The following is a 21,244-nucleotide window of genomic DNA, read 5'->3' as shown; positions in this document are numbered from 1 at the left end:
TACTACTACTACTACTACTACTACTACTACTACTACTACTACTACTACTACTACTACTACTACTACTACTACTACTACTACTACTACTACTACTTCGACCACTTCTACTACTACTACTACTACTACTACAACAACTTCGACCACTTCTACTACTACTACTACTACTACTACTACTACTACTACTACTACTACTACTACTACTACTACTACTACTACTACTACTACTACTACTACTACTTGACTTACTCCTCTTCGCTCCTTGTGGAACATAGGGCCTCTATGAGCGTCCGACATCTTCTGTCCTTGCCCGTCTTTTGGTAGCCTCCCAGGTGAGACCTGCCATTTTCATTTCTTCTGACAGTGAGCGCTTCCTTGTCTGTTTTGGACTTAAGTGTCTCTTGGGAGTTCCACTTCCGAGCCATCTCCATTTCCTTCTCCTGATTTGGGTGTTGATGGGTTCTTGGTTTGATCTTCTCTATATTTCTATGTTGGAGATGTCTTGCCATCTGATTTTCAAGATCCTGCTGAGGTATTTGTTAATGAAGGTTTGCATTTTGTGAGTAAGGGTGTTTGTTATCCTCCTATGTTTCCGATCCATAGAGTAGAACATGTTTCACATCGGAGCCAAATATTCCAAGCTTGGTTGCATAAGAGGTAGCAGTTGCTTTCCATTTGGGCGACAAGGTGGCAGAAGTCTGCTGTGCTTTCCTTATTCAGGCTTTAATATCTTCCTCTGTATCTCCTGTTTCACTAACTTTACTGCCTAAGTATTTGAAGTCGTTTACATTTTGAACTGATATGTGGATTGGGATTTGGTGCTGGTTATAAATTCGCGTCACCTTTGATTTTTCAACATTTATTTTGAGACCAACATTGTTGGCTGTTTTCTGTCAAGCAGTCTATTTTAAGCTCAGTACAGGCGATGTCATCTGCAAACTTTAGATCTTCCAGTTTTTTAAAAAAAATTTTAGAAGCTCCATTTTGTATTCCTAACCCTGTGTTTACAAATGTCCAGTTAAGCAAAACACAAGCAAGAAGAGAAGAGCGGACAGGAGGCATCCTTGCCTCACTCCGGTGGAAACTTTGAATTCAGTCCACTAGTTTCTGTGGGACTCCATAGAGAAGGAGAGTGTTTCATACTATTTGTCTACCCAGATTGTCGAAAGCCTTTTCAAAGTATATGAAGCAGACATAAAGAGGAGACTGCCACTCCAATGCCTGTTCTATGATTATTATTAAAGTGGCAATCTGGTCAGTACATGATCAGCCCTTTCGAAAGCCTGCTCGTTCATCTCTAATAGTTCTGTCTGTGGCATCTCTAATTCTGTCCGGGATAATTCTTGTTAACATTTGGCTTGGTACTGAAAGTAATGTAATACCTCTCCATTTGCTGCAGTGTGACGGATCTCCATTTTTATTAGGAGACTTTTTTTTGCCCATTCGACAAGTATTTCATGTTTGTTCCACACTAGGTTGTGTAGCTTATGTAGTTGGTTGACAATTTCAGTTTCCCGTTCTTTTAAGGCCTCGGGTGGTATGCTGTCAATTCCTGAAGCCTTGCCACTTTTAAGTTGCTATTTTGCTCTCCTTAGGGAGCGTTCACATATTATGTCAACAAAAAATTGGCATTTTTAGACCCCCCCCCCCCCCCCCCCCCCATGGCATCATCAAAATGGACTATTTTTCGTGAAAGTCATGTGATGGTGGCTATTGAACAGAGGAAAAGAGGTAAAAACAACTGAGTGCCAAAAGGTGTGAAATTTGATATATACCTCTTTGTCTCTGTTCAATACTGGTAGCCAGCATTACACGATGTTAACAAACAAAAAAAGTCCATTTTGAAGATGTAGACATGTTTAGGGTAGTTCAGTTTTTAGAGCGTGGCTGAAGACCTGACAACTCAAGTTGATTCCCATCGCAGCCACATTTTTTTTTCGAGGGCCCCCTGTCCACCCAGCAGTGAATAGGTGTAGGTGGATCACCTGATCTGGTAAAAAGTAATTTGTGAAGACTGATGTCCTATCTGAATAATAACATATATGTTACTAATCCGCTTCACGTCACGGAAACCCTATTGTAGACATGTTTGTATGCTACTGAAAAAAATAACACAATGAAATGGGTGTTGAGGTAAACTTCAAACATTCTAATTTATTATGAGCTTTACTGATTTTCTAAGGTGTAGTGACAAGGACATCATTTGTACTACTGGGCTGTCATCTGGGACATTTCAATTTCCAAACATAAAGTTTATAGACTCAAAAATGTTCCTTCCTTCAACCTCCGACATTGACACTGATTCAGTTTCCAATGGTTCTTCCTCCTCATCAATATCATATTCTTCCGCTGATGTCTCTTCACTCAGTGTCCCACATTTTCTGGAATGCTCTTTCATTGCAACAATAGTGGAATGATAAAGGGTGCATTTTGGACATTTTCGCTTTTTCAGAATGCTGATTCCTTTCCAGTCGGTTCTTTTCAGAGATGGGCAATGCTCATCATAGCAGTTGGTATTGTTGATTTTGGACAGAAACAAACTTTGGAATAAACTGCCAAACTTTCCTTGGTTGCTTATTTTCAGACCAGCATCACATGGAGCAATTGGTACTGGTGGTAGCAAAAATCGATTATTCACCATATTAATCTATTAAAAAATACATACTTTTTGCTTTCTCTCATTTCAACTTTTACAGTGTTTTTCTTGGGTGTGTTTTTATTCTATTTGTACAACCAAATTTTTGATGACATAATCTTGGGTATGAACCCCCCCCCCCCCCCATGTCAACACTTGTCAACATTTGGCAGACCCCCCCTCCCCCCCCAAAGTGTTGACATAATATGTGAACGCTCCCTTATTTCCATGTTTTTGTAATTTCTCATGTGTCGATGTAAAGCATGTTTCCTTGATCTATGTTAGGCAACTGTTGAGGTGTGGGTCTATTTAATATTTCTTTCCATCTTTCAAGTTGGATTTCACTCCAATAGAAGTCAATAGTTTTCCTACTTGTCTCTAATAGGCTTGTTTGAGAAGTTGTTTTTTCCACTAAGCAGTCTTATACTTATACATAGCACTATACACATTATTATTATTATTATTATTATTATTATTATTATTATTATTATTATTATTATTATTATTATTATTATTATTATTATTATTATTTTTATTATTATTATTATATTTATTATTATTATCATTATTAAAACTATTATTTATCATTACTATTATTAAATAGCAACGATAAAGAATAGTTTAATAATGATAATGAAAATTTGATATAATAGTAGTAGTAGTATCAGTAGTGGTAGTAGTAGTAGTAGTGATAATAATAGTAATAATAATAATAATAATGATTGATGATGATGATGATGATGATAATAATAGTTTAATAATGATAATTTGACATAATAGTGGTAGTAGTAATAATAATAATAATAATAATAATAATAAAATAATAATAATAATAATAATAATAATGATAATGTAATACGTGGAATTTACATTAAATAATAACGATGATAAATGAATAAATGTGATACATTATCTTATTCAAATAATTCTCTTTCTCTCTCTCTCTCTCTCTCTCTCTCTATCTCTCTCTCTCTCTCTCTCTCTCTCTCTTTCTCTCTCTCTCTCTCTCTCTCTCTCTCTCTCTCTCTCTCTCTTTCTCTCTCTCGTATTTGAAAATACTCACGGTTATTAATGAGCAAGGATCAAGGGGAAAAGTGTTGCATTTACAGCGTGGACATCCTCTACTGTCTATCTCTTGACCATAGAGACAAGTTATTCGGCAGGACGGGCACGCTGGTGAAGAACACAACTATATGATTATACTGGTTTGATTGCTTTTATTTTGGGAAAGTGATTTTTTTTTTACATATGTATTTTTTGTTATTCTTTTTATAGACAGTTTATTGCAGATGACAAAAAGATTATAAGATAAATTTACTGACTGGCGATTTGGTCAGCAACAGTCGGAATCAGTTAGAAAGAATAGTCGGATATCAAACTACTCGATACAGTGATATCTATGGGCCAGACAATCACATTTATGGGTGGCAAAATAAAACGCAATAAGCATAAATATGTATGTCGTCAACCGTAATAGCATACAATGTTTTTTTTAAAATGAGAAAGTAAAGCCAGGATAAGTACTTATTTATTAATGTATTGACAATGCCAATTAATGCAGAGAAAAAATAAAATAGACAACGGAAAGAAAATTGTTCCAGAGAAGAATCAGCCATTTTTGGCTGGATTATTTTAATCTTGTGATGTGTTTCCTAAGTTTCTAATTTTTCGGGTTTTAAATCTCCAGATTTTTATCGTGCGCCCATATATAGATACTCCTAATTCTATTTTTACCTTTTTTGACCTGACACATTCTCGTAGGACATCCGTATTTGTCCTTTGCACGCTCAAAGCCACTGGGACAGCTAAGATAGTTGGATTTGGGTATACAGTTTATATCCTCTTGATGGAAAGAGATAGATAAATGTAAAGAATGCTCAAATTAGTTAATTAATGCAATATACTTGATTCATACAACGGGATTGAATAAAAGCCGAATTAACCCATTTCTACATAATTATTTTAACTCGCTCAATCCTTGAGATTTTTGCAACTTTTTAAAATTGGAAAAAATCTATTAAAAATGAGCATGTACATATATAGTTTTATTCAACTACCATTAACATTTAAAAACTTAAAACATTGGCTTTGATACTACGCCTATAATTTGTCTCATAAAAATGTAATAAATAAGCATGGGGTAAAAGTAACCCGGGTAAACTACGGATATAGTCGGTGTTAGGGTGGAGTGAGTTAAAAATCTGAAAATGAAAATAAACATGCTGACACAGTTTTGAAAGATTGTATCCATATTTTTTTAAAATAAAAAAATAACATAGTAGCTACCTATACCTTCCTACAATTATTCCACCTACCTGGATCCTCTTCTTAACCTCCATCACATTGTCCCCATCTGATCCTTGTACAGTTGTTCCGAATTATTTGGAGGTTAAGAAGAGGATCCAGGCACGCTGGAATAATTGGAGGAAGGTAACCGGAGTTATGTGCGACAAACGGATTTCCGCAAAGCTGAAAGTGAAAGGGAAAATGCTTACATCAGGATCCGTTTTCATGAACGCGGACTAGATTTAGCAATTACTATTCTAGTAAATGACTTGCTAGTCTTAAGTCTGAGCAAAGTAAGTGACTTAAAAATATCGGATTTCATTAACGCTTTCTAGTCTCTGACTACCTCGTGTCTTGCCTAGAAATGGGCGTTGCAAGGACGATGACTAATTCGGCTATTTTGTGCTGGTAATATCACGCTCTCTGACTGGTAAGAATTCAACGCAAAAGTTTTCCAAAGTAAAAGTTAGCAACATCCAGTAGAGATAATATTTCGTTCATAACATAACATAACATATGGTATAGGGCAAAATAGGATTTAAAAAAACCCTTAATGCCCTTAATATTAATAGTAATGCCATAAATCTATTGATTAAAGATTACAATAATGATACACGTGGTAAAGATGGTATTTCAACTTAAATATACTCATGTATATGTGGTGTACAAAGCACACACACACGCATATAGAAGATAACCATAATAACAATGCATAATATGTACATACAAGATTGAAAGCCATGTAAACAGCAGTGCAAAAAAGTATTATTCGTCATATATAAATCTTCCATCATGTAATTCCCTGTCTACTAACACCTGAAATAATCCATAGATTTTGCATTCTTTGTTTCAAATTTCAAATTGTTCCATTTCTGGACAATACGAATACCGAACCAGTTTTGTCTTCTCTTTGTTTTGCATCTAGAGACAAAAATCTTAAACTTGTCCCCTCAAGTAAAAGTAGTATTAGAATATGAAAAAAAAATCAGAAAAGTCTATCCGATCCAGACCATGTACCAATCTATAAACCTGAATTAAATCCTCACGAATTCTTCTATATTTCAAACTTGGTAAGTCAAGAAACTCTAACCTTTCCTTATCATAAATGTTTTTGGTAGCTCTCCTCTGTACACTTTCAATACTAATAGATTGTCTTTTATATAATGGGCTCCAGATGCAATTTCCGTATTCTAGAATTGGTCGAACGAGCGATTTATACAAATATAAAAATTTGGTTTTATCAAGACTTATAAAGGTTCTATATTATATTATTCCCATCGTTCTGTTTGCACGGCTTACACAATTATCAATATGTACATCAAAATTCAAAAGTGAATCAAAAGTGACTCCCACATCCTTTTCACAAGGCACAACGGAAAGTAGATTTGACATAGAAGTATCGGTAAAATAATTATGACATGGATTATTTTTTCCTATATGTAATACTTTACATTTCGAAACATTAAAATCCAAATCCCATGTTGTAGGCCATTTAAAAAGTGAAAGTATATCATTTTGTAGAATGTTATGATGTTCAGTTGTACTATAGATCTTTGCATCGTCTGCAAGCAGTTTGCATGCTGAATTTATGCCACATGGTAAATCATTTATATATACAAGAAATGAAAGTGGTCCCTATACGCTTCCTTGGGGTACACCGCTAATTACATTCTTAAAATCCGACCCCACCCCATTGACAATGACTCTTTGTATTCGATTCTTAAGAAAGTCTTTAATCCAGTTAAAGATATTCCCTTTAAATCCATATGATTTTAGTTTAATGAATAATCTCTCATGTGGTACAGAATCTAAAGCCTTGCGGAAATCAAGATAAACAACATCAATGCATTGATCACGATCAATTAACTTGGTAAAATCCTCCATCACCTGTAAAAGATGAGTAATGCATGATCTCTTTGATTTAAAACCATGCTGGTTATCGTTTAGCATCGTATGACTTTCAAGAAAGTCCATTATTCGGTCTTTCAAGATAGACTCCATAACCTTACAGAGTATGCATGCTAAGCTGATGGGTCTATAGTTTGCAGTATCCAATTTGCTGCCCTTTTTATGAATGGCAGTAATATTGGCTTGTTTCCATTCAATGGGTAAGGTACCAGGTCCAAGAGACTTATTATATATTGTTGATAGAGGCTGTGATATTTCAAAGGCCACTTCCCTCAGTAAACAGGGATGAAGGGAATCGGGTCCCATGCTTTTAGTCACATCTAAATTCAGCAATTTGGCAAGTATGTCTTCTTGTGTAATATAAAAATCGGGAACGTTTAATTGATTTGTAACATTGAAAGTTGGTATATTTGTAGTGTCTTCTTGAACAAACACAGATGAAAAATAATCATTTAAAACATTAGCTTTATCTATATCAGAAGTAAACTTGGTACGATCATCTTTCAGTAAGACACTAACACCTGGTTTTCTTTTCAACTTTCTCTTGACGTATCTCCAAAAGCATTTCGGACTATTCTTGCATTCGTGTGCCAATGTACATTCATAGTTTGTCACAGCATTTTGAACCGTGAATTTGGTGTTATTTCTAACCTTGACATAATTATGAAAATTATTTGTTGTAGGATAATTTTTGAATTTCTTGTACAATTTATGTTTCTTATTGATTGTACGTTTAACGTTTTTTGTCAACCACAATGATTTTTTTGATCTAAAAATTTTCTTACGTCTTAATGGAATATGTTTAGATTCTATACATTTTAGTTTGTCTTTAAAAAACACCCACGCTTCATTCACACCGTTGCCTTCAATAGCATCCCAATTCACGGCATTTAGGTCTTCTCTACAAGAGTTGTAATTACCTTTGAAATAATCAAAATAAACATGTGAAGGAGTGAGTCATGATCACTTTTCCCCACCGGAGGCAAATGGTCAATATTATTAATCCAATAATCATCGTTACATATTACCAAGTCGAGTATATTACTAGTTTGGTTCAGTCGGTGTCTCGTAGCCTGTGTCACCAGCTGATTAAAGTAAGCATCCCTATTGCCTCGACAAAAAGAGAGTCGGGAAAAGTAAGACATGGTTCTGTCCATTTAACATTAGGAAAATTGTAATATCCGACAATGATCACGCAATCAAATTTCATTCTACCTATTGACTGTAAGCTTTCTTTTATATCCCAAATGAAAGTTAATTTCCTTTTCGTATTTCAACCTACTTTGTCTTTACGTGTTACTAAATAGATTTGCTTTGATTGTCAAAACCTTTTCTTTTTCTTTTTGCCATTTAAAAAAAAAATTAAATAAAATTATAATTTTATTAAATCAGCAGGATGTTTAATGATTTAAAGTGGAGACCTTTTGGAATATCATTAGACCGATTGCGGGTGGACATATCTTTATAATTTAATGTCATAAAACCAGTGATTATTATTAGGAGGGGACACCCGGGAATGAAAAGATGTTGAGATGGTCACTTGGCTGGATAAAGTGAAAACTGAACGAATTCGAAGGTTGACTGAAGTGAAGAATGTATCAATAACGATTAGAGAAGTTAGATTGAAATGGTTCGGATATGTTACGAGACGAGAGAGAGAGAGAGAGAGAGAGAGAGAGAGAGAGAGAGAGAGAGAGAGAGAGAGAGAGAGAGAGAGAGAGAGAGAGAGTCCGTGGGAAAGTATGTATTGGAGATACAATTAGTATTAGCGGAAAAGAGAAAAAAGGGACGCCCGAGCCCGAAGACTAGATGGATGGATAGGGTAAAAGACGATATGAACGAACTGGGCCTGGAGGAAGATGGTGCTTTGAACCGAGATGCATGGAGATGTGGCATTTATTATTAGAACACATGCAAAATGCGGGATAAGCTGAAGAAGAAGTAGCTACCTATACAATAATATTTACCTGCTGGTTGACAGCTAGGCTCCTGGTTACACGTCAGTCCAGTACACGGGGTGCTCACCGCTTGACACAAGTAGCCTTCTTTGCACAACTGGCATTTTAAACAATGAGAAAGAAACTTAGTTGAAAGATAAACAATAACTACATTTTCTTAATTATTGCGCCATTCCTCGATTTTCAGCGACGGAATTCGACCCTACTTATAAACATTTATGTAGCGCATCGCATTTCCGCTGGTTTCAGTGGGCGAGTGGTTGTTATTGCAGTGTGAACCGGTAGGTCCCGGGTTCGAGCCCCGCTTCTGACACACGTTTTTCTTTCCTTGGGCAAGTTCATTAACCCCCATTTGCTCACTGTGTACAACATGGGTGGTTCCTGTTGACATCAGACGAGACGTTTGCTTGATGGAATATCTATATTTCTTCATGGAGTGCTTAATTGGAACCATTTTACCATTTCATACCGCACCGATCGCCTGCTATGCGCCTTTTTAAAAAACTAACACTCTCACAATGAAAACAGTTACAGCAGTGTTGTTCGGGCCCCATTGAACCTGATTTGTGTCTATGTAAAATTTCTCTTGATGATAACATATTAGGACCAGTTATGACAACATTATTAATTGTAACCACTCATCTCTGGTTGAACCTGGTATACAATCTCGAATTTTATGTTGAACCTATAACATTTGAGTTGTTTTAATTGAGAAAAATTAACCTTTTTGTCCCTGAAATTTACAAATTTTTAATTACTTGATCCTTATTTTGACTTATAAAAATGATTTCTTCATCTTGAAAGGAGTGCCTCAAAAACACGTTCCCTCCAGTAAAAGCTATTTTCTCATCCCACCTCTGCCAAATCACAATGATGCCCATTTAGAGGGGTCTCTATCGTGGTACTCACAACATTGGAACAAGGGCTTTTCGCGACACATCTTTTGTAGCAACTTTTATAACAACATGTCCTCCCGCCAAAACAATCAGCGTCTGTATTACACCTGGAGGAAAAAAATATTATTGTCTATTCAGAGATGTCATTCAATAAGTTTCAACTCAACTCTACGTGTATCGACATACATACTAGACTTCCATCCTCAAACGTATCTCTAGCTTTGTGACCGAATTGTATTTATTTGCGGGTCTGATAACCCACATTATTGGTGTCAGTCACCAAAATACTGTCAACCAACGCTAAATATGCCCCATTAAATGGTACAACAATGTTAAATTAAAACAAACCAATAATTGCGTCTGGTTATTAGACTTACACTTATGCGCACGTCGTTTGTGACCCATTTCCTCATTTATATTTCTGACTTGTCGTCTCAAAATGTATTATAACGGGGTAAATCTTATTCTTAAAATTGAACTTTATTCTGAAATTATAAACTATAAATCCAACAAATGCATCCATTAAGGAGAATGAGTATTGCTTTTCTAACTTAGGGAACCCCCCCCCCCCCCCCCCCCCCCGGCCCAAAAAAAAAAAACCAAAAAAAAAACCCAACAACAACAACAACAACAAAAGAAAACAACAAAAAAAAAAAAACAAAACAAACAAAAGCAAACAACAACAATTTTCAATTTCTGATCATTTTTACATTAAACTATTGATGCTATGCATTTAGGTAAAATACTGACAACATCCGCCGGCCAAATTAAAAATACCAACATACACAACTGTGTGTAACCTTTAACGTTAATAGTCTGATTCATATAATTTAGTGAAAAGTAATCACTAACAGGCTGTCTAAAAATAATAACAAAGAACTGAGTTATTTCTATATAGGAGTAACCCTGATTCTCAAAATTGAACTTTAATCTGAAATTATAAATCTTAAATCAAATCAAATGCATCCATTGAGGAGAATGAGAATTGCTTCTCAAACTTAAAAAAAACAACAACAAAAACAAAAAAAAACACACGTAAACTTCCAATTTGATTGGTCATTTCGAATTTAACAGACCTACCTACTTAAAAAATATTAATTTGTAATTTTTAGGTAGTAAATTTCGAAAATCAACAATATACTCATTCTAGGATTAAATTACACTTCAAAATTCTTAAAATTATGAATTCTGACATCAACGTTCAGTTTTGATAAGTTATAATGACTTAGAGATACTCGTGAATTTCTGAATTTGGAGCCAAAATTTCGTAAGTATACGACTTTTTCGTAATAGTAAGCAGGTCTGCTTTAAACTGCATTGTCTGCACTTTCAACCATCCTGACATAATAAACGATTGGCACAGTGAGTCAAAATTTTCAGAAATAATAACTTAAACTGTCCTAAAGTTGAGAAGCAAAACCCAGTCTTCTACGATAACACATTATGTATTTTAAGTTTAGTTTCATAAATGAAGCTTAAATTCAATTCTAAGCATCGGGCTTACCAATGAACGGTGCCGTTCAATCAACGATCAACTCAAAATTCACGATTCAAGTCGTGTTGAATGACATATGAACTCAGTTTCTATTGTCTTAATGAACAATACATTTTTAGACTTCGTAAGAGAACTTCGCGAAGCTTTTAGTTTGGGCACAGAAATATTTTTTTTTTCTGAATTAATATATTATATATTTTTCTCACTTATCGCAGAATTCTTTCATAATGTTAAGAGCGGTTCATATAAATGTTAAGAAATTGATTGTATTCAAAATAATGAGGGGAACCACTGACTCGTATCGATTCAATGCAAGTACTCCCACCTCATTGCCATACTTATTAACCGGAAGATTAGCACACAATCAATATGATGAAATCGTGGCGTCTGTTTTCAATGGGATTTGAGGAAACAAATTTATTTTTCGATGAGATCATCACGATGTCTAATCAACCTCAAAATACACGCAAACTATCTTCATGTCATTTGTAAACACCATGCAAAATTTGATGACGATAGTCCTGTTGTTTCGGAGCCTTAGTGTTACAAGAAATACAATTTGCCAAAATACTTATATTGTTAGATATTTTGTGTATGCAATTTCTTGATTTAGTACTTACAATAGTATGTAATATTCTTCATCATAACCAACCCCCCCCCCCCCCGCACCCCTCCCCAATAAAAGATAAAAAATTAAAAAAACACACACACAAAGCTTTTATACTGTTTTTTCCCCCGAAATTGACAACGCTGTTGACGAGAAATTTATCACAAATCGTCGTTGATTTCAAGTATTATCGTAAGCGACAAATTCAATCATATCAGCAAAAAGTATCGATACAGTCCATTGTTAATCTTGGTAACCTCTCAAGAGACACTGGGTCATCGACAGATGGCGCTTTTCTTACTCTCTAACTGTGCGACTCTGTGGTTAAGTGCATGACGCATAACGTTTGGGACCTGAAGGTTCAGGTTTGAGTCCATTTTGAGATGCGTAATTTAGAGTCCTTCGGAAACGCTCCTTATTCACATTTTCTTGCTAAGCTCAAGCGTATAATTATAATGAATACCTGGTAGTTTACATCTTTGGTGTGGCTGTTGGCTTGGTACCGCTTGCAAATAAATACTATGAAATTGAATGTAAGCTTCAAATTTATTACAAGAACAGATCAAATGAACGTTTCGGGTTTCCCCTTTTCGAGCAGCAACATGTACATTACCGCTTGCAAAGCAAATTGAGCATTCTTTAGTTAATATTGTATTATGTAAAAGCTCATATTTTTCACGACAAGTTACCGTCAGAACATCTAGACGTCAAGCCATACAACGAAATTCATGCATTCAAAGAAATATCACTCAAAAACACTAAAACACCAATCTGCAAAAAAACATCTTCAAGTATTCATGTGCACCCCGCACCATCAAAGACTGGATCGCTCTTCCCGAATCATGTGTGAACAAAACAAATTTATCAACAAACCACTTCAGTGTAATTAAAAATAAAATGGCTGCCACATCCAACAACCATCTCCGCGCCCCGAATACAAATACTCAGAATAGGGAAGAAAAGTCGTGACGTCAAACCCTCTACTCGTTTGGTTCCTAAATCATTGGGAGTGTATATGTAATCAGTCTTTCGGAGTACTCAGGTTACATAAAGTTGGCTTAACTTATTCAGCAGCAGGATGTATATAGACAGATTCTTGGGATTACGGGACGTAAAAGAGCGAGGGTGGAAAATCTTTATTAACGGCCAACATAATATATTTTGACTGAAAAATATAATACCATCACTCTGACACCAGGGGCCGTTTTCATGAACGAGGATTAGATTTAGTTATTTACTAGTCTAGTAAATGACTTTCTAGTCTTAAGCCTAAACGAAGCAAGTGATTAAAAATAATCGGATTTCATAAAAGTTTTCTAGTCTCTGACTAGCTAGTCTCTTGCCTAGAAGAGGGCGTTGTAAGAACGGTGACTAATTCGGCTGTTTTGTGCTGGAAACATCCCGCTCTCCAGTACCTACATGATGGCATGTAAGATATCCTCCTTCATACTGTCAACGCAAAAGATTTCCAAAGAGGAAATTAGCAACACATTCTATGTAAATAATATTTCGTTCTTTTTATATTTTAACTTACTTTTGTCATGATGAATCAAATCGCATGCTATTGACTTTAGACTGCTAGACTACAATGGTGTCCATGGTCTATATTTAAGACAATGAAAGTTTCAATGAAATTCTTCGATTTCTAGTCTCCCTTCACTCGCAACTCACGAGAGCCAATTAGATTCAGTCTTTTTGTGTGTGTGTGTGTGTGTTTGCTCACAAAATGTGTACCTTCGACGATCTGCACTTATCTTATAGTTTGTTCAAGTCAGTGTCAATAGCGACAGGACACTTTTTGCCTCTGTCATTAGTAACCGACCTATTTTCCTTCCGAATCAAAACTCTCTCATCTAAAAATAGCTGCTATTTTGTTGACGCTACGACGTAACCTAGTACACTAAGATTGTGAAGTCCTGCCTCAGCAACTGACTAAAACTTGACCAAACTTAGTCCGAAGGTGCCGTGATTGTAGTTTTGGACTTGCTTAGTCAGCTAACATAAAATGAAGAATATATAATATATATATATATATATATATATATATATATATATATATATATATATATGTGTGTGTGTGTGTGTTTGTTTGCGTGTGTGTGTCTATCTCACTTTCTCTCTGTGTGAATATCTCTCTCTCTCTCTCTCTCTCTCTCTCTCTCTCTCTCTCTCGCTCATACCAATCTGTTTATATGTCTATCTACCCCCCCCCTTTTTTTTTTAAATCAATCCCCCTTCCATTTTCGTCAGTTTCTACTTACAAGTGTTTTTCATTGATGGGATTAAAGCACAAGAGGGGTGACTTGCTACATCCTGTTGTGTCCACCTGTAAGGAAAGGAGAGTGGGGTCACCAATCAAGGGAGAGAATTCGGTAGCAAACGCATTCCCTCAATAGATCGTTTTTTTAAGCTACATTGTAACGTCATTATCACGTGTACAATTTTTTAAGAACGTGACCCTTGGAGGGGGGGGGGGGGGGGGGGGGGGGGGGGGGTATGCACATGACGGTAAACAATTACTGTGACGAGATAGGAGGTTCTGGATCGGAACCACGCTTCAGACACTTACATTTTTCTTTTTCTTTGGGAATAATAATAAGAATAATAATATTTATAAAAATAATGATAATAATAATAATAATAATAATAATAATAATAATAATAATAATAATAATAATAATAATAATAATAATAATAATAATAATAATAAAAAGAAGAAGAAGAAGAAGAAGAAGAAGAGAAGAAGAAGAAGAAGAAGAAGAAGAAGAAGAAGAAGATAAGAAGATGATATTATAATAATAATAATAATAATAATAATAATAATAATAATAATAATAATAACAATAATAATAATAATAATAATAATGACATTTATATCGCGCATTTTCATCACTATTTGATGCTCATGCACATTACAAATAAATATACAAAATTGACATATTATATAAAACGTATACCACAATGATATCAATAGCAGCAGTGTTATATCGTATCAATATCTTGAAAATGTGACTGTATATAAAGGTGGTGCTTAAAAAAAATAATTTAAAAATTGAGCTTTATATAGAGCAATATCCACTAAATGTGCTCAAAGCGCTTTACAAGGGGTCCCTGGTCAACAGCAACATTTAACATATAGGACGGAACAATGATTTAAAACTATCAATAGAGTTTGCTTCTCTTATCCTTCTGGGCAGGTCATTGCACACAATGAACCCAGTGTGGGTAAAGGAACGGCCGACATAAAATTTATAATTATAATTATTTCTTCGTTTTGTCAGTCCAGGACTGTAAATTCATATAATATGGTACATATATTTCTAACATGCTTTTAATGTAGTCAGGTGCTTCATAATTTAGGCTTTTAAAACAAAACAGAGCAATCTTAAAGATGATTCTTTTCTTGACAGGCAGCCAGTGCTTATTTATGTACACACTTTTCCCACTTGGACAACATTGGGAATTTTATCAAAATGATGGTAATATCCATTGATATGTTCAGAGCGAGTTTTCTGACTGTAATTTTTAAATAAAATTTCTTTTTAGAGTAAGACAGTATTCAAGTGACATATAAACACATATCAGAATAAAACCATTCCAATTATCACAACAGAAAAAAATGTTCACTGATAGGAGTGGCGAGTTCATATTTAATTTTGTGACAGCAAACTTTAAATTATAACAGGTATACAAACGAATTGCGAGTTAGACTGACATTCGATTGGACGCAAAGTATTAGGTGCTCAATTATTTCGTAGCTGAGACATTTCTTGTAAAGATGATGTTGATAATAATAATGATGATGATGATGATGATGATGATGATGATGATGATGATAATGAAAATGATATTAATAATAATAATAATAATAATAATAATAATAATAATAATAATAATAATAATAATAATAATAATAAATAATAATAATAATAATAATAATAATAATAATAATAATAATAATAATAATAATAATAATAATGATAATAATAATAATAATAATAATAATAATAATAATAATAATAATAATAATAATAATAATAATAATAATAATAATAATAAGAAGAAGAAGAAGAGAGAAGAAGAAGAAGAAGAAGAAGAAGAAGAAGGAGAGGAAGAGAGAAGGAGGAGGAGAGAGAGGGGAAAGAGAGGAAGAGAGAAGAAGAAGAAGAAGAAGAAGAAGGAGAAGGAGAAGAGAAGAAGAGAGAAGAGAGAAGAGAGGAAGGAGAGAGAGGAGGAGGAGAAGAAGAAGAAGAAGAAGAAGAAGAAGAAGAAGAAGAAGAAGAAGAAGAATATTCTGAGGAAGAAGTGAATTTTGAATATTCAATTAAGTCGATCCGCTCTTACCTGACTGTCCGTAAAATGTACCAAATGGGTATAAAGAATTAGAAGTAAAGGTTGAGGTGGCACCTTTCTCTGTGGAGAAAATTATGTCATAAAATTTTAGTGATAAAACCGCCAATGAAATAGATATATATAAATACACAATGATCATTGAATTAAATTGCTGAAAATATTTAGTCTAGGTGTCTTCAGACATATAATTAATTCTTAGTTATAATGAATTCGTTGGGAGGCATTTTTCGAAACAAAAATTGAAGCCTATATGAACTAATTTTTTAAAACTCCAATGGTTAATTAATGTCAGCATACTGTTTTGACCTCTATTGTAGATAATGAAATTATCAGATAAATCAGAAATATTGCACCAACACCCCCCCCCCCCCCCCCCCCCCACCCAAAAAAAAAAAAAAAAAAAAAAAAACATGAATCGGCATACGTTGTTTATGTTTTCAAAATAGACCTTAAAGATAAGTTTCTCCATTGGGTGAATAAATATAATTTATCTGAAGAGAATTTATCTTTAATTAGATATAAGACCGAAAAACTTACGATACCATGTGAAAGAAATCCAAATTTAACATTTTAACTAGGTAGGGATAACAGGTTGAATTTTTTTATTTGAAATTTTAAGTTACTTTAATGGTATGTTGATTATAGTTTACACATTTAAAAACAGTGATTGCTATTTATGGCATATTAGAGACGACAAATTTAATTATCGTCCTATTAGGTGATCTTTGCGAAATTAGATGATCAGAAGTGAGAAATAAAATGAAATCAAGATGGCCCTCGTGACTATTTGGACCATAAAGAATGTTCTCTTTATGAGTCCTGTTTAGCATTTTTGACGTTGGTGTTTCAATTTGTGTTGACGAGTTGAGAGCCCACAATAACTCGAACAGACACTTATATCTTTTAACTATTATATTACTGTTGATGGGGAAGCTAGCATTGATCGAGACGAATCTTTTCAAAATCGGTTCAGTTATAAAGTCTATGTGCACCCAAATGGCTCTGGCAGGTTTTTTAAATAATCAAATGAATCGATCATTATGATCTGGCAGATTTATGAAATAATCAATTGAATCAACGAGTGATAGAATTACTCTTAGTTAAAAAAAAAAGATTTGCAAGTTGCTACTTTATCAATCAACCAGTAAAATAGTTTAATGACTTTTATAGATTTGCTAGTAATGGGAGCGATCTATATTGAACTTTCCATGTGCTCGAGGCCATTGGCCACATTGCAAAATGTGCTCAAAGTGACCCACATAGTGAAAAGTGTTCACAGCTTTCGAAATATCTAACATCACGATTGGTCATTTTGTTCAGTTTGACACATGTGTATGTTTACAACTTTCATAAACAAATCAGCGTGTTTATATTTGTTTAGAAATATCCAATCGTTGTACAGCAACAAATCATGTGATTGATGACTTGGTGGACAAAAACCTGAATATAGATAGAACGAAGATGACGTCACTCATGTCATTGTTATTGTTTTTTTGCCATCCACGTTTATGAGTAATAGGCTTCAACAGTCGTGACGTCACTTCCACCGTAATGACACATAGTGACTTGGTAGCTGGTTCTAAATTATCGGAACAAGGGCGGACGCCCTTTTGAAATCCTTCTCCGACGAGCTTAAAAGTGTATGCAGAGGAGAAAACCATTATAAATCTGATCATAATTTGACTTTTCTACATTCTGATAACATGATATGTGAAAATGTTCTAGCCAGCATGAAGAATACAAAGTGCCGATTTTCTTTGTTTCGAACCAAGCTGCTCGTTGCTGGCGGACGTGACATCAGACTATTGAATCCTATTCTCTCTAAACTGTATTAACCAGACTTTAGACAGTTCGAAGTTGACGTCACTCAAGACTTTGTTATTGCTTTTTGCCATCCGCGTTTATGAGTAATTCTCACTAAACTGTATTACCCAGACTATAAACGTTCAAGGTTACATATCGTTTTGTGTGTTGGTCCGTTATATTTCCGGATGGCAATGTTATAAGCTTCTTATCCAAGCGCATACTATCTATAGATAGTTCGAAGATGACGTCACTCAGGTATTTGTTATTGTTTTTTGCCATCCGCGTTTATGAGTAATGCTCACTGAACTGTATTAACCTGACTATAAACGTTCATGGATACACACGGTTTTGTGTATTGGTCCGTTATACTTCCGGATGGCAATGTTATGAGCTTCTGAGCCAAGCGCATACTATCTATACAATTTCATGGTTACACATAGCGTTGTGTGTTGGTCCGTTACACTTCCGGGTGGCAATATTGCCATCCGGAAGTATAACGGACAAACACACAAAACTCTGTGTAACTTTTAACGTTTATAGTCTGGTTAATACAGTTTAGTGAGAATTACTCATGAATGTGGATGGCAAAAAACAATAACAAAGACCCGTGTGACATGAACTTCATTCTATCTATAGATCGCTCCCATTCTATGCTCATTGGGGGAAAAAACATGAGCTTTACAGAACAGTTTTAACCCCCACTCCTATAGATAGAATGCGCTTGGCCAAGGAGTTCACAACATTGCCATCCGGAAGTATAACGGACCAACACACAAACTATGTGTAACCATGAACTTTTATAGTCTGGTTAATACAGTTTAGTGAGAACAACTCACAAACGCGGATGGCAAAAACAATAACAAAGGCCTGAGTGACGTCATCTTCGAACTATCTATATATAAAGAACCAACACAGAAACTATGAGTAAACTTGAACGTTGAGAGATAGTTCGAAGATGACGTCACTCATGTCTTTGTTATTGTTTTTTGCCATCCGCGTTTATGAATAATGCTCACTGAACTGTATTAACCTGACTATAAAAGTTCATGGATACACACAGTTTTGTGTGTTGGTCCGTTATACTTCCGGATGGCAATGTTATGAGCTTCTTAGCCAAGCGCATACTATCTATATCCATGAACGTTTATAGATAGTATGCAGATGACGTCACTCAGGCCTTTGTTATTGTTTTTGCCATCCGCGTTTGTGAGTTGTTCTCACTAAACTGTATTAACCAGACTATAAAAGTTCATGGTTACACAGAGTTTGTGTGTTGGTCCGTTATACTTCCGGATGGCAATGTTGTGAACTCCTTGGCCAAGCGCATTCTATCTATAGTCGGGTTAATACAGTTCAGTGAGCATTACTCATAAACGCGGATGGCAAAAAAAAACAATAACAAAGATCTGAGTGACGTCATCTTCGAACTATCTATAGAAAGAACGAAGTTAACATCATCCGGCTATTTGTTATTGTTTTTTGTCATCCATGTTTGTTAGCAATACTCTTCAACAGTCGTAACGTCACTTCCTTCCTAATGACGCATGGTAACTTAGTAACACTGGCTCTAAACTATCAGAACAATGGCGGACGTCCGTATGAAATATTTCTCCGGCGAGCATAAAAGCGTATCCAGAGGAAAATAAAACATAAATTTGATCATGTTTTGACTTTTACACATTCTTATCACAAGGCATATGAAAAGTTCTAGCCAGCATGAATTATATAAAGTAATGATTTTCTTTGTTTAGAACCAAGATGGCCGCCGTTGCCGGGCTCCGTGACATCAGACTAAGCTGTATTAACCAGACTATAAACGTTCAAGGTTACACATAGTTTTGTGTGTTGGTCCGTAATGTTTCCGGATGGTAATGTTGTGAGTTTCTTAGCCAAGCGCACAGCATCTATAATTAATGTCAAGAAGATCGCGTGATAACTAGTCACTCATCTGGCGGTATGAAAACAATAACAGTAACAGTGACCAGAAAGAGGTTGATTTCATTCTCATTATTGTTTATAAACAACCAACCACGTTTGTCCAGCCACGTTTGAAGGTGTGTAACAAATTCCATGTTTTGATTGGTCAAAAATCTACTGGTTAATTCTATAATAAAAAAAAGACTGGTTTTGTGGGCACATAGGCTGAAAAATAGGATGCATTATACTATAAGATGAATTTAGAATGGTTTGTTACCTACTTTAATAAAAAGGATGAAAATACTTTTCAGCTTAATATTAATATCAATAGACTTCAACAGTCATGACGTCACTTCCCTCTTAATGACGCATGGTAACTTAGTAACTGGCTCTAAACTATCGGAACAATGGCGGACGCCCTTATGAAATATTTCTCCGACGAGCATAAACAGTGTATCCAGAGGAGAAAAACATTATAAATTATGATCTTGTTTTGACGTTTATTCATTCTGATCACATGATATATGAAAAGTTATTGCTAACACGAAGAATAAAAAGTACCGATTTTCTTTGTTTAGAACCACGCTGCTCGCCGTTGCTGGGCGACGTGACATCAGACTATTGAATCCAAGTCTAACATATTGAAAACCACACAAAATGGTTCAATTCGACGTGTAGCTCTGAAAACCCAAATTATTATGAGATCACTGTTGCAATGAGAATGTTTTTGTTGTTGGTTTTGCTCATATATTTTACACGATAAGAAAATACTCACCATTCTGTGCAATTCTACTTTAAAGAAAATTCTGGTTTGAAAAATGTATATATCCTGTCTTTTTGTCTTGAATAAAATCACAAATTCACCTGTGTTAATACTATCATTAACATCAGGTCACCAAATAGCCTTGATTTGGTCAATAAACTAAATTTTTAATGACCTATTCAACCTTGCGATATTCGAAGTTTCCATTTGAATTTTTCATGGACAGATGATGGTATCATACAACCGTATAATGCTGAGGTAAAGTCACGTTTCTAATGATTAACCTGTATTCTCTCATTGTTATTTTATTCCATTGTGTACACAATATTGCAGTCCTCACATGTAGGACAAAGTTTTAAATTTAGCAGTTTGGCATTTTGGCCTAAATCTCATAATTGTTCTGGCAATAATACAAAGAATCCTTAGATTTGAAGAAAAAAAGAAGTTATATGATATCTAAATGAACGATTTTGAGTAAAAAGGTCATTAACCAGCATGAAAAAAATAGTTGGTAAAGTAACAGTTAAAAGTGAACTTTCATAGACTACAAAATCCACAAAATGTGCTCAAACCGCTTTATAAGAGGTTCGAAATCAAAAGCAACACTTACAATTTGATCTAAT

General features: G+C 34.8%; 1 protein-coding gene across 1 annotated transcript in view; it reads right to left on the bottom strand.

Annotated features, from left to right (window-relative positions):
* Positions 1–20,935, bottom strand: part of LOC144968323 (uncharacterized) — a 29,111-nt gene extending 8,176 nt beyond the window's left edge. The window contains exons 1-7 of the mRNA XM_078906573.1: positions 20,634–20,935; positions 16,127–16,195; positions 14,044–14,108; positions 9,694–9,787; positions 8,794–8,881; positions 4,367–4,474; positions 3,696–3,805 (exon numbers count right to left, since the gene is read on the bottom strand). Of these exons, the coding sequence (XP_078762699.1) occupies positions 3,696–3,805; positions 4,367–4,474; positions 8,794–8,881; positions 9,694–9,787; positions 14,044–14,108; positions 16,127–16,195; positions 20,634–20,636 (537 nt within the window). The 5' untranslated portion in view covers positions 20,637–20,935. The remainder of the gene's footprint in view (positions 1–3,695; positions 3,806–4,366; positions 4,475–8,793; positions 8,882–9,693; positions 9,788–14,043; positions 14,109–16,126; positions 16,196–20,633) is intronic.
* Positions 20,936–21,244: the final 309 nt, after the last annotated feature.

This window comes from Berghia stephanieae, chromosome 3 (assembly GCF_034508935.2).
Source record: "Berghia stephanieae isolate SIO BIC M18660-M18661 chromosome 3, UCSD_Bste_1.3, whole genome shotgun sequence".
In the NCBI taxonomy this organism is placed as follows: domain Eukaryota; kingdom Metazoa; phylum Mollusca; class Gastropoda; order Nudibranchia; family Aeolidiidae; genus Berghia; species Berghia stephanieae.
This window is presented reverse-complemented; position numbering and strand designations above follow the sequence as displayed.